This window comes from Garra rufa, chromosome 3 (genome assembly GCF_049309525.1).
Source record: "Garra rufa chromosome 3, GarRuf1.0, whole genome shotgun sequence".
NCBI lineage: Eukaryota > Metazoa > Chordata > Actinopteri > Cypriniformes > Cyprinidae > Garra > Garra rufa.
The window spans coordinates 11,945,608-11,958,377 of NC_133363.1; the positions used below are offsets into that span (position 1 = coordinate 11,945,608).

The 12,770-nt window shown below is 36.7% G+C and overlaps 1 protein-coding gene across 1 annotated transcript in view; it reads right to left on the minus strand.

Annotated features, from left to right (window-relative positions):
* Positions 1 to 12,770, minus strand: part of trip4 (thyroid hormone receptor interactor 4) — a 125,021-nt gene that overhangs the window by 54,369 nt on the left and 57,882 nt on the right. Inside the window, exon 12 of the mRNA XM_073835703.1 lies at positions 12,764 to 12,770. This exon is cut by the window's right edge and continues 96 nt beyond it. Within this exon, the coding sequence (XP_073691804.1) occupies positions 12,764 to 12,770 (7 nt within the window). The remainder of the gene's footprint in view (positions 1 to 12,763) is intronic.

A 12,770-nucleotide genomic window follows, 5' to 3' on the forward strand; every position in this document is an offset into this window, starting at 1 on the left:
CCATGAACCACCATCACTGTGTCCTTGTAAGGCACTTAACCCAAGGTTTCTCCAGGGGGATTGTCCCTGTAATAATATAGGGACACCATGATGGTGCCAAGTAGGTCAAGTTCCTGGAAAAGCATTAAGTTAGGGGAGTGAAAATTCAACACGCTTTTCCATTCTCCCTCCACTTCCTAAAAATTCAACAAGATGGCTGGTATATTTAGATTGTTTACACATTTTCCAGTTGTTTTTCAATTTCTGGATTTGTCATTTAAGAAAAGAAAACAAGACATATGCTAGGTGCACCAGGGTTAGGATTAAACTCTACCGACAGGAATGTTCTTTCAGGACTAACAGAAGTTGAAGGACATTTCTTGGCAAAATCATAACTAGTACAGGGCCAACGCAAAATCTACACCTCACAACTCTGCATATCCATTCTTTGCATGTCATGTCTGTTGTGTACATATTTTGATTCTCAGCTCCATTAAAGGATCAGTTCATGCCAGAATTAAAATTACCTTTTAATTTACTCCGAGATGTTTTTGTCTTTCTTTCCTCAGTTGAAAAGAAATGTAGGTTTTTGAAGAAAAGGGCTCTACACAATCTCAGCTGAGAAATAATGGTCTTGTCTAGTGAAATGACCACAAACTTTCTAAGCAAAATGAAAATGTATATACTTTTTAATAGGGCTGCCCCCTAATAGTCGACGAGAAGAGGCTTGGTTGAACAAAATTTTATTAATAATAATCATGCAGTCCATGGTAATACAATACATCGGGCAGGACATCCAAACGTTCGCCTATCATTCATCGACCACAAATATGGCTTATCATCTAAAAGATGTATATTGTAGCAACTTTACATGGCTGCTCAATCTAATGTTAACCTAGAGAAATGTCCACTATTGAAGTGATGGAGGCGCTGGTGCGGTCACTTGCTCTTAAAATACTCCGTCATTTTTGGTCACACAGATAAAAGTAATACATCTTTCAGAATCTGTAAAGACTCTACGTTTTTTTTTTTTTTTTTTTTTTTTTGTGCACTTAGAATAACAATGAAACGTTGTGCTTTTGTAAAATAGTTCAAGCTAACAGGATGCGTTTTCTGCCATCTCGGTCTTTGAAACTCTGTGTATACTTGCCTTACAGACATGAAAGTATATCTATAGAGAATGAATACTTTTAAATGAACCAATTCAAGTAGAAAACAAATATTCTCAGATTATGTAATCGGCATGAAACATTCATACAGGCGCATCACTACTGTGGAGATGAAGAGTCAGTGTTGCCGACTTCACCTCTTAAGCCGAAAACAAAGAAAATACTAGTTTATCAAATTATTAAAATGTAAATGCAGTGTCCTTGCTGTTTTTCCCTGACACATTAATATTTTTTATATCTGCCAGAGCATTGTGGCAACCTTTTTTTTGCCTGCGCTTGAGCGCTTATTAGGCTATGTAGGCAATTAAAAGCTCATTTGATTTATAGGGTTTCTTAATAAACGTGCGACTATAGTTGACTAATGCTTAAAATAAAAGACTACTAGTTGACAAGAAAAATCTTCAGTCGAGGGCAGCTTTTTAACCTTAAATTCTTGTCTTGCACTAGCTCCACATCCTCAACTTAAAGCATTATGTAGCCATGTTGAAAAGGTCATGCATGATGTAGGCGAAAGTACCAACCCAGTGTTTACAAAGCGAACATGCAAAGAAACTCAAACGGCCTTTACAAAAAAGGTAAAACAACGATGGCAGGCGATTTTGAAGTTGGAGTAGAAAATAAGATGGAGCTTTTCGCCCCTACCTTTTTAAACCGGAGTACACAGACGAAGAACTAACCATGCATGACCTTTCCAATATGATTACGTAATGCGTGAAGTCATTTACGCGCATTGCAGAGCTAGTGCAAGACAAGCATTTGTGGTTAAAAAGTATATAAATTGTGGGGGTTTTTTTTAGAAAATGGCTGATCATTTCAATAGACGAGACCCTTATTCATTGCCTGGGATTGTGTAGAGCCCTTTGAAGCTGCATTGAAACTGCAATTTGGACCTTCAACCTGCTGATCCCCACTGAAGTCCACTATATGTAGAAAAATCCTGGAATGTTTTCCTCAAAAACTTTCATTTCTTTTTGACTGAAGAAAGAAAGACATGAACGTCTTGGATGATATGGGGAAATTTTAATTCAGGAGTGAACTAATCCTTTAACACAATTTAAAACGATACAAATCCATATCACCTATCTATGCCCAAAATCAAATCAACTCAGAATCAACTCCAAAAAAAAAAATCCTTGAAAAGATTCCTGCCAGTAAGTTATACTCTAAGTTGTTTTCAATAAACTTGTCTCCTAAGTGACTACTTATCTACTAGCACACAGTGTTGTAACTTCTGTGCAGGGTCTACAAATTGTGATTTCAGGTGACATTCGTTCACCTTTTCCCTGTTTGCGGATCACTGTCACTGCTTTGAGTTTAAAGGCCAAAGAGGGGGAGGGAGCCCTTTTCTCAGCACTAAAGTCCTCTTGTTCACTGCACGCTTCTCCTTCACATTAGTGAAGCAGCCAGTTCCCGGCTGCCCATTAGCTGTGTGACAGATCTGTAATAAACACAGCCTGTCACCTCTGAAGCCTGCTGCACATTTCCTGGGTAATATATAACCCCCCACCCCCCAATACACATTCCCTTCCCCCACCGCAGGGCTCAATAGACCTGAAACCCGATTTCTGTCGAGCATCCCAGCAGCTGCTGAAGCAAGAAATTCCACCGCACCCAGATAGCCCTGGAAAATACATGAATATAAAAAAGGAGTCCATGAATAAATCAAAACTTCTCTTTTTACTTACCCTATGGAAGAGAATGAAAAAAGGGTAGTGGAGAAATCAAGGGGGGGGGGAAAGATTGAAGAAACAAGGGCACTGCAGGGAGAAAACGAAAGGGCTGTCAATAAGCTGATGGCCTCAGGTTGCTTTAGCCCCTCGGTAAGGTAGCTGGTGGGTGGTGAGGTAACTGGTGGGTGATTTTGCACTTTTCCGCACCAATTGTGTGGGACAATCTGGCAGTCTGGTTTTAAATTTGGTAAAAAGTGTTAAAGGCGCTGAGAGATCTCAGTAGGAAGTAACTACATATCCCAACGCAGGCTAATTGGAAATACATGCCTCTATATACATTTCTGCAACACAGTAATTACATACCTTACTGCACATTTCGTGGCAGTTTCAAAGTGAAATGTTCAGAGAGTGGCGCTAAAACACACGTTCAATACGTGACCGTGGTACATTTTTATTATGTTCCTACAAGCACATATTGCTGTGTTTTTATTACACTGCTTGAGATGTATATTGCGGCTGTTTAGAATTCAAATATCCTGGTAGTGTCACTAAAGGTTAATGCCCTATCGTGTTAGAAATATCCCCTATACCAAACCCAACACTAAACCTACACGATAGTGTTAACAAATGCAAATGTAATTTAAAAACGCATTTGTTGAAGCAGTCATGCTATTTTAACTTCCTTATGTGGATTTTAGCTGTTTTGTCGAACCATAGTTTCACAGGGTTCGTAACGGAGCTCTTCATCACTCAAGTGCAACACCGTATTGCGTCTGCTACCGAGCAAACCTACTGAGCAACTCATAAATATGAAGCTATACATATAACGATAATGTTCAGAAGTATCAGTTTGCAAATTGTGCACGACGTTAAAATTGTGTTAAAGCCATAATATAATGTTCTGCAAGTAAATGTGTGAAAATTAGTTTTTTTTTTTTTCAAAACTGGTGTAAATCATACTCTGTGTGAAAAGGAATAAAAGTCTAAGTTTTACTGCCTCTAGTGTTCATTTCAACTGGAAACTGCAGTGATTTGAACATCTAGGCACATTTTTTTAGTTGTGCAGAAATGTATATAGAGATACATATTTCTAATGAGCCTATGTTGCGATATCCATGTGTAGGGCCCTATGAAATATGTTGTATTTTTTTTCCAAATTTTCCATTTAAATTTTTCTGGATTCAGTGTTTTCCTGTTTTTTCTAGACTCTGTTTTAATGGTTGAATTAAATTTTAATAATGAAAAATCATGTCTAATTTATTATTAATTTATTTAAAGCATGTTTTTTTCTTATTTTTTCTCAATTTTAGTTTAGTTTTTTTTTTTTTACCAATTTCTGTTTTCTATTAATTTTCCGGATTCTATTTAATATCTCATTAAATCTTAACAATCAAAAGCATCTCTAAATAATTACATTTTTAATAAAAATGTAGTTATTATTACTTTATCTCTTTTTTCTGGCAAATAATTTTTCTGGTAAAAATGCCTTAAAAGTAATGTTTTAATAATAATTTTATTAGTAGAAGTAGTACTATCATTACATTAAGTAATATATTTTTGTCACAATTTCTTCAAGTTAAACCAAACTTTTATTTTGACGGGTTGCTGTGAAAACCTTAACATTTCTGTTTGTATACGATATAACAGTAGATTTGGTTTTTCTAACAAGAAACTGTAAAATGCTTATGAAGTAACTCTCAGAGCTGTTTTAGGCCCCGATCACACAGAACGCGTTTTTTAGGTCTGAAAATGTGAGGCGCGTCGCACTGCCTTTTTTTGGTGACTTTAACTTTTTTAAAATTTTTCTAAATTTTTATGTTGGTAGGCAATGACCAAAACAGCTGTCCTGTCAGTATAATCAAAGGATTATAGCGTGAGTGCTCTAGAATCATTTTTTTAATTAAATAGTTTTTAATGTTAAGTAAACTGTCATATTAGCAGAAACCTTAAAAAATACAGCTCCGGGTTACCCGTGACAGACACCAAAAGTTTCTCCTCCATTATTGCAGTCTCCGGACTTTAAGCAACGGTAAACTTTCGTCATCACAACAGAAGGCCTGCCTCTCCATTCATTCAATTGGAAAATGGGAAAAAACGTGAACGACGTCAGGCGTTTTTCTGCTCAGAGCTGCTTTTTTTTTTTCAACTTCAGGCGCTCAGAGCGTTCCTGCAAAAATGCAAGACGCAGCAGGCGGCTAAAACGCAAGGCACATAAACAGCACGCAAAACACTCACTGCCAACAGAAAACAATTTAAAATTTACCGCAAAAAAACACATTTTGTCTGATAGGGGCCTTAGAGATTACGTTTGTGTTCAAGTACTCATATACCGAGGCGGCAGAGGCTGAAAACATCAGTATGTGCGTATGAAACAGCGAATCTGGGCATTCATTCACACAGAAACTCACAGAACATGCAGGATTCACATTTAAATAGGTATCCGTGGCTTAATATTCACAGACACTAGTCCATATCACGTTTTGATTTAAGTGTACTGACCTACTTTTCATTTATTCATTTAATTATACAGTAAATTCCATTTTTATGACTAGATTCCGTGATTCCATCCAAGTTTTCCGCATCGTGGAAATCATAGGGCCCTACGTGTGTAGAACAGTATTTCGCTTTGTTTTCAGTCTGTGAAATAGAGATTCCCAAATTTGTTGGGGAATAAAACAAATGTCAGTTCTCTTTTCATTAACTGAAATGAAACAATAACTCCAAAGTCTGTGAGTCAGTATATTTTTATAACTTTTGTAGATAAAGTTGCCCATAAACGGCACGGAAAAATTAAACAAACTATGTTTGGTCGTTTTATATTCTGGTCAGACAATCTCCTCCTGGTCTAAGTGGGAATTTCTTGCCAGAATAAACTGCCAAGTGAACCAGACATTATGCCAATAGTCAGAAGCGAGGCTCTAAGTCACCAGAAGCACAAAAAAGGTGACCTGTTTATTAAATAAAGCTTTATTTAATAGAACACAGTTGGTTAATCCAGACAAAAGTGGTTTCCTTAAAGGAAATAAACAGATCATCTACTTCAAGTCTGTCCTTCAGCAAAGCAATTCAGCATGGCACGCTAGAAGCTGGACTGCATATTATTAATGCATGCAGCTTGCAAGGCACGCTTGTTTGGATATTGACGCCGTATTGATTCGAATAAAGCAAGAAGAGAGAGACAACCTTTGGCCTTTAAAAGGCTAGCATGTAACAGAATCACTGATGTGAACTTGCAATATTCACACATGGCTGAAGCCACTCGTCAGAATATCTCCGATAGCTCGATGTAGCGAGGATGACCTTCAGTGCGGAGATGAAATGACAGGATAAAAGATTCCGTTGCCTGGTGAACAGAAGCCTTAGCACCCACATGGCGTTTAATACAGTCATTTTAATCAGCGAATGGAAATTTCTTTGTAATGGAATGACAGGGTCCAAATTTCCCACATCTAAATGTCAGCAATTCCAGCAACAATGAGAGGTAGATGGATGGCGTTCTATTATACAAGTCAGTTTTCCGTAATAGCTTTGTTCTCTGAGACCGCAAGCATCTTTTTTGTGACTGCTAATCTATATATCAACAAGCTGCTGGGATGATAGAGTACAGACAAAGTTAGGTCTTCATTTGCATGACTCAAATCTCAATCTCAAAAAATGTGCATTTTATTTTACACATGGAGGAAAACGTTTTGGCTCACAGGCCTTCTTCAGTGTGTCAGGACAAAAAGGGTGACACCTTGACCCTAACGTTGGATAAACCCTGGAAGACACGAGAGAGGTAAAGGGCAGGACATCTCTGTGGTGACTTCTTACTCTTCGCTGCTCTCCAAGCTTATCAGTCCATATCTCCTCCCCCATTCAACCCGTGAGGAGTTCACAGAGGTCAGCTCTCCTGAGAGCTCTGGCAGCTTAGGAGAGAATGAAAATGAATGGGAAACGGTGGCTAGACACAAGGTCAAAATGGATATAAAATTCTCCATTACGATATGAAAAGCTGGTGGAGGAAGGAGGGAGAGCTTCGAATGTCAGAGGGAAGGATTGCTTTTGAGGGCCTGGCTTTGTGCTTCCTTTATGTGAAAACAAAAGACCCCGAAACAGCGAGTCACCGATGCTCTTGTAAAAGCAATCGCCCATGCTTGTCAGAGATGCTTTCCACTCGAGAATTCAGCCATTTACTATCATTGAAGTTATATAATTAATTGATCATTTTTATCTGAGAAGCTAAGCAGGTTAAACAGAAAAGAATGTGTAAATGTGATTAAGGAGGAACCGTCACGCAGATACTATCCGAGTGTGAAATGCTTCCAGTCTGTACTGTGAAATAACACCACTGTTGACAGTCGAGCTGCTGTGAAGAATGACTGGGAAAAATGGCACCAAACAATTTCCGATAAGAGTGAAGATTGAAAACAATGCAGACATAAAGGCATAGTCGAAACTGATGAGGTCTTTTTTATGCTGTCTGGTGACAAAACTTGGGGCATGTGACCGGAACAAGGAGGTCTATCGTTCTCAGAAGAAAGCTAACATTCATCCGTTAGCAATCCCATTCATCTCAAAGGCACTTGCTCAGCTGGTGCAGGACCTCCCAGAAGTACACTCTCGATCACCAGAGCCGTAAATGCAATGTGACTCACCCAAATCCTATCCTGAGCTGTGATGTCAAACCCAGGGAAAAGGAAATGCTGGAGTACATTTGCTTTGTTGTTTTTCGATTTTTATGTTAAAGGAAGTTTACTTCCAGAACAAAAATTTACAGATAATTTACTCACCCCCTTGTCATCCAAGATGTTCATGTCTTTCTTTCTTCAGTTGTAAAGAAATTATATTTTCTGAGAAATTATGTTTTCTTATATTTCAAGAATGTTCATAGTTTGAACCAAAATTCAGTTTAAATGCAGCTTCAAAAGTCTCCAAATGATCCCTCTTAAGGAAGAAGGGTCTTATCTAACGAAACTATTTTTTTTTTTGTTTAAATATAATTTATTTACTTTTTAACCTCAAATGCTCATCTTATCTAGCTCTGCGTCAACTCTGTGTATTCAGAATTGAGACAGTTAGGGTATGTCAAAAAGCTCCCATCATATTTTCTCCTCAAACTGTAAAATCACCCTACACCGCTGTTTTATTTAAAGGGAGTTTGATCTTCTTTGCACATTCACTTTGTAAACACTGTGTCGGTACTTCTGCAGCGGTGTAAGGCGATTTTGAATTTGGAAGAGAAAATAAGATGGGAGTTTTTCGACATACCCTGTCTTGAACCAGAATACACAGTTCACGCAGAGCTACACAAGACAAGCACATTTGAGGTTAAAAAGTATATAAATTGTATTTTTTTTGTAGAAAATATCTGATCACTTCACTAGATAAGACCCTTCTTCCGTTTAGCCCTTTGAAGCTGCATTCAAACTGCATTTTGGAAATTCAAACTCACGGGCACCATAGAAGTCCACTATATGGAGAGAAGCTCTGAAATTTTTTCCCTTAAAAAAATTATAATTTCTTGTTGGCGCCGATGGGCGTTCCATGTTCAAACCCCGACTCGAGGACCTTTCCCGATCTCTGCCCCATCTCTCTCCCACTTAGCTTCCTGTCATTTCGTTATGACTGAAGAAAGAAAGACATGAACATCTTGGATTTCAAGGGGGTGAGTAAATTATCTGTAATTTTTTGTTTTGGAAGTGAACTTCTCCTTTAATCACCCTCTTTAATCATACACCATGGTATAATATTAATCAATCAATCAATCTCCACAGCATTACCATGGGCTTTTTCACAGTTTATATGTGATGCGATCTAGGAAAACCCAACACATAGTGAAAATTTACCTTTTTTGATAATGTTTTGATACCATATGAAAGCTGCCCCTTTCCAAAACTGTTCAAGCCCTTTCCAGGCTGATGGTAGACAGAGGCTTTGTTTTTTTAAGCTAAAGTAAAATAAAAGACTGCTTAAACCAGAGAAGGTGAAAGTGTTGGTAAAAAAAAAAACAAGCAAGCACTGGCACCGACAGCCAGTTCTTTTTGGTTTTATTCTGAAAAGCTTGTTATCTTTGCGGTTTACTTCATGTTATGAAATGGAGGCTTTCTTTAAATGTTTAATTTATTTAATTCCTCAGTGTTTACTAAATGTTCTGTATATGTTCGATATATTATACAGCATGCGGTGTATGCCATGCCCCATCTTATTCATTTTTGTCAATAAACATTATGTAAGCAGGTTTGTCATTGTAGCCTACTGTTGTACTGTTACTTTTTTAATTAAGAATAACAATGAGTCTGTCTTTTGTTTTAGTCTTAGAAGTGAATGAGTGTATGCTATAGAACTAAGCAAAACACATAATTATCTTTTCTTGTAAAATGCAACAAGATGCATTCGAAAGCAAAAGCATCTAAAGCCCAGCTTATAACACACCAAAAGAGTAATTCCCATTCACAAAATTCAATGCACAAATAACAATACTGATGAAAAAGAACGGGTTGAATTTTAACTACTTTCATTAACATTTAACTATCCCATGTTGTGGTTAAAAAAAGACTACATTATGTGCTCCTGTGACTAACTGAGAAAGTCAGTTGCAAAAGAATGGGCAGAATGAGTCTAGAGCCTTGTTATTGTCCTAAAGATGTAATCCACTATGTGAAAATAGGTCTGCATAAATCAAATATATGAACCCCTTGGTCATAACCAAAGGAAACCAAAGCTTAATGATGATAGTGAGGACAACAATAAGCATTAACTGATAAGAACAAGCGCACAAGGCACATAAGACCTGAAAAGAATAATCTTGTTTCCGAGGGAAATTTCCCTACCAACACTGTACATCATCTTGCATGTGGAGTAAACAAACATCCACAAAAGTAATTATGAAAATAATATTTTGCATACCCTGCAACAGCAGTTACAGCAATAGATGATGTGCAACATCATAGCTCCGTTTCAAAACCTAGTGAGCTGCCTCAATTCCTAATGTCTAGGCGGGCAGCAAGTTGCTATACTAATGTCATTACACTCAAAATAGAAAACAAAATGGAAGATTATTTTTAATAAACACTGCCCTTGACTTGCCTAACACATTTATATTTTGCCAAGCTTGGTATAGTGCACCGTGGCATTGCCTTCCATACAATAGATAAAGTGAAAAGGTGTATTAGATGGTCCTCAATAACTTATTTTAAATCATTATCTTTTGCTTTATTGTGCTAACATTCCTTTTGCAAATATTGTACAACAGGGGTCAGTAACCTGTGGCATGCATGCCAACAGTGGCACGCAAAGGGATAATCACTGGCATGCGAGCAATAGAGAAAACTGCATACCGACATACAGTCTGAGGTAATCATTCCTCATAGTCGCACAGCCTTTTAGGAGCTATAAAAGCTATTACATCAGATTTGTGTGGCTCCGGCAAGTCATTCGCATGACCACTACGCATACGAGGTGCTTCAGATCAATGTCTCAGTGGTCTAACAGTGCTCGTCAATGTAAAAATAATTGAGATGGCCAATCAAATCAAAGTAGACCGGGTTTACTCTTCAAAAAAGCAGTGTGAAGCGTCAGTTTACCATGAAACAGAGCGAGGTAGGAAGCTCACATCATTTAATATTAGTAAGCTGTTTTACGATAGAAATGTTAAATGACCGACCGCTGTATTCAGTAATGCAAACTACTCAACTTTTTTGCTCAAATATGGCCATTTTGAGAGAGACTCATAATATTCATCAGTTTTTGATTTGGGATGAGTTTAGTCAGAACTAATCTGCTGCGTGGGTACGAGGTCAGATGCGTACATTTAAACTGTAACATATAGCCTATTGATCTATCTGGTGGAACATAAGCTTAAAAAAAAAAAGAGATAAATTTGAAAAAAAAAAAAAAAAAAGCGTTACGACACAAAAGAGAACTCAATTTGATCATGCACACACTAAAATGCCTCTCTTATTGCACACAAGTACTAAATTCAGTTCTCCTTTGCATTATATTAACAGGGAAATACACACAAAATGATGTTAAATTGCACGTTTTGATGAGTATTCTAGTAAACGCACTTGGTTATGTCTTAAGTGAATGTACACAGTTGGGAGAATATAGGATGTGTATCTGCAAATTGCATCTGTGCATTCGGTTTTAAAGAGACAGCTGCCTAATTTTGTTGCTATTGTCCCTGTCATTGATGTTAATTAAGCGACAAAAGACAGAAAATCACTCACTGCTCTTGACTAAGTCACTTCAGTAGCCCTAATAAGGATACATTTAAATGCATATGGTAAACAAGTTGTTATAAAGAATGCATATTCATTGAAAAGAAGACCATGTTCTTGCATCTTTAAGAGAAGTGGTTTTATTTAATTTTAATATAAAGGCATGATGTGTATCATAGCAGTTAAAACCTTCATATTAAACCTATATAATGAGTTTTAGAGAATTTTAGAGAAATGATCAATCAATGCATTACACTGTAACTACTGTAGATTTAGTTGACTAAAATCTTATATTTAGTCAACCAAAACTGGACTCAACTAAAACCATTCAGATGACTAAAATATTACTAAAACTAAATGGCATTTTAGTCAGAAGACTATGACTAATACTAAAGCTAAATTTGCTGTCAAAATTAACACTGCGTGTGTAGAAATGTCTCTCTCTTCATACAATGAGGCTGAGTTTAGTTACTGTTGCAGAGAAATATAATGAAGCGATTTAGTATTGATTAATAAAAGTCACAGGGCGGCACTGACAACAGGTTTCTGAGCTTCTGAATGTTTCTGTTTGCGCAGCATGATCTTCGATGTCTGTGTGCAAGTGATGTGTGTGTGCGCGTCAATTAAACCAGTGCATTAATATAGTACGGTCATTAAACTGCTCTGTTTTAATACACAAAATGCCTTGTCCAGCCTGATCTCACTGCAATTTGTACATTTTTGACAAGGTGGCTAATTACAAATGGGGTCGTACAAAGTATTTGTGAAACCACCAGTCAAAAGTTTTTGAACACTAAGATTTTTAATGTTTCTTAAAGAAGTCTCTTCTGCTCACTAAGCTTGCATTTATTTGATCCAAATCACAGCAAAAACAGTACAATTTTGAAATAATTTTACTATTTAAAATAACGGTTTTCTATTTGAATAGATTTTAAAATGTAATTTATTCCTGTGATCAAAGCTACACTTTCAGCATTACTACTGCAGTCACATGATCCCTCAGAAATCATTCTAATATGCTGATTTGCTGTTCAAGAAACATTAATAATAAAAGACATGTATAAATGTTACAAAATATTTCTATGTCAGATAAATGAGGTTATTCTGAGCTTTCTATTCATTAAAGAAACCTGAAAAACTCTACTCAGCTGTTCAACATAATAATAATAAATGTTTTTTGAGCAGAAAATTAGAATATTTCAATGATTTCTGAAGGATCATGTGACTAAGTAATGATGCTAAACATTCAGCTTTGAAACCATAGGAATAAATTACATTTTAAAATATATTACCAAATTTAACTGTTTTTGCTGGACTTTGGATCAAATAAATGGAGGTTTCGTGAGCAGAAGAGACTTCTTTAAAAACTTTAAAAATGTTACTGTTCAAAAACTTTTGACTGGTACTGTATTTTACAAGCTGTTTAAAAATAGTAAAAAAAATAAATAAAATTTGGATATAACAATTAGATATAATTAAACATCCAACATCCTTAACACATTGTTTTTTAAGCATCTGAAGACCTCTGCACTGATATTGCCTTAGAATTTGGTTAAAAAGTATCTTACTGGCAGCATATTGAAGCTGCCTACCTTTGTGTGTGCAGTGGCCTATACGATGCTTAAAATTGCTACCCCTGTAGGCTGTTCACTAGGTTTACCGCATATGTTTAAATGTGCATCTGAGAGTGTAGAAAGGGTGAACAACTAGAGCCGGCACATGAAAAGAGGCAAGCAGGACTTACAAATCTT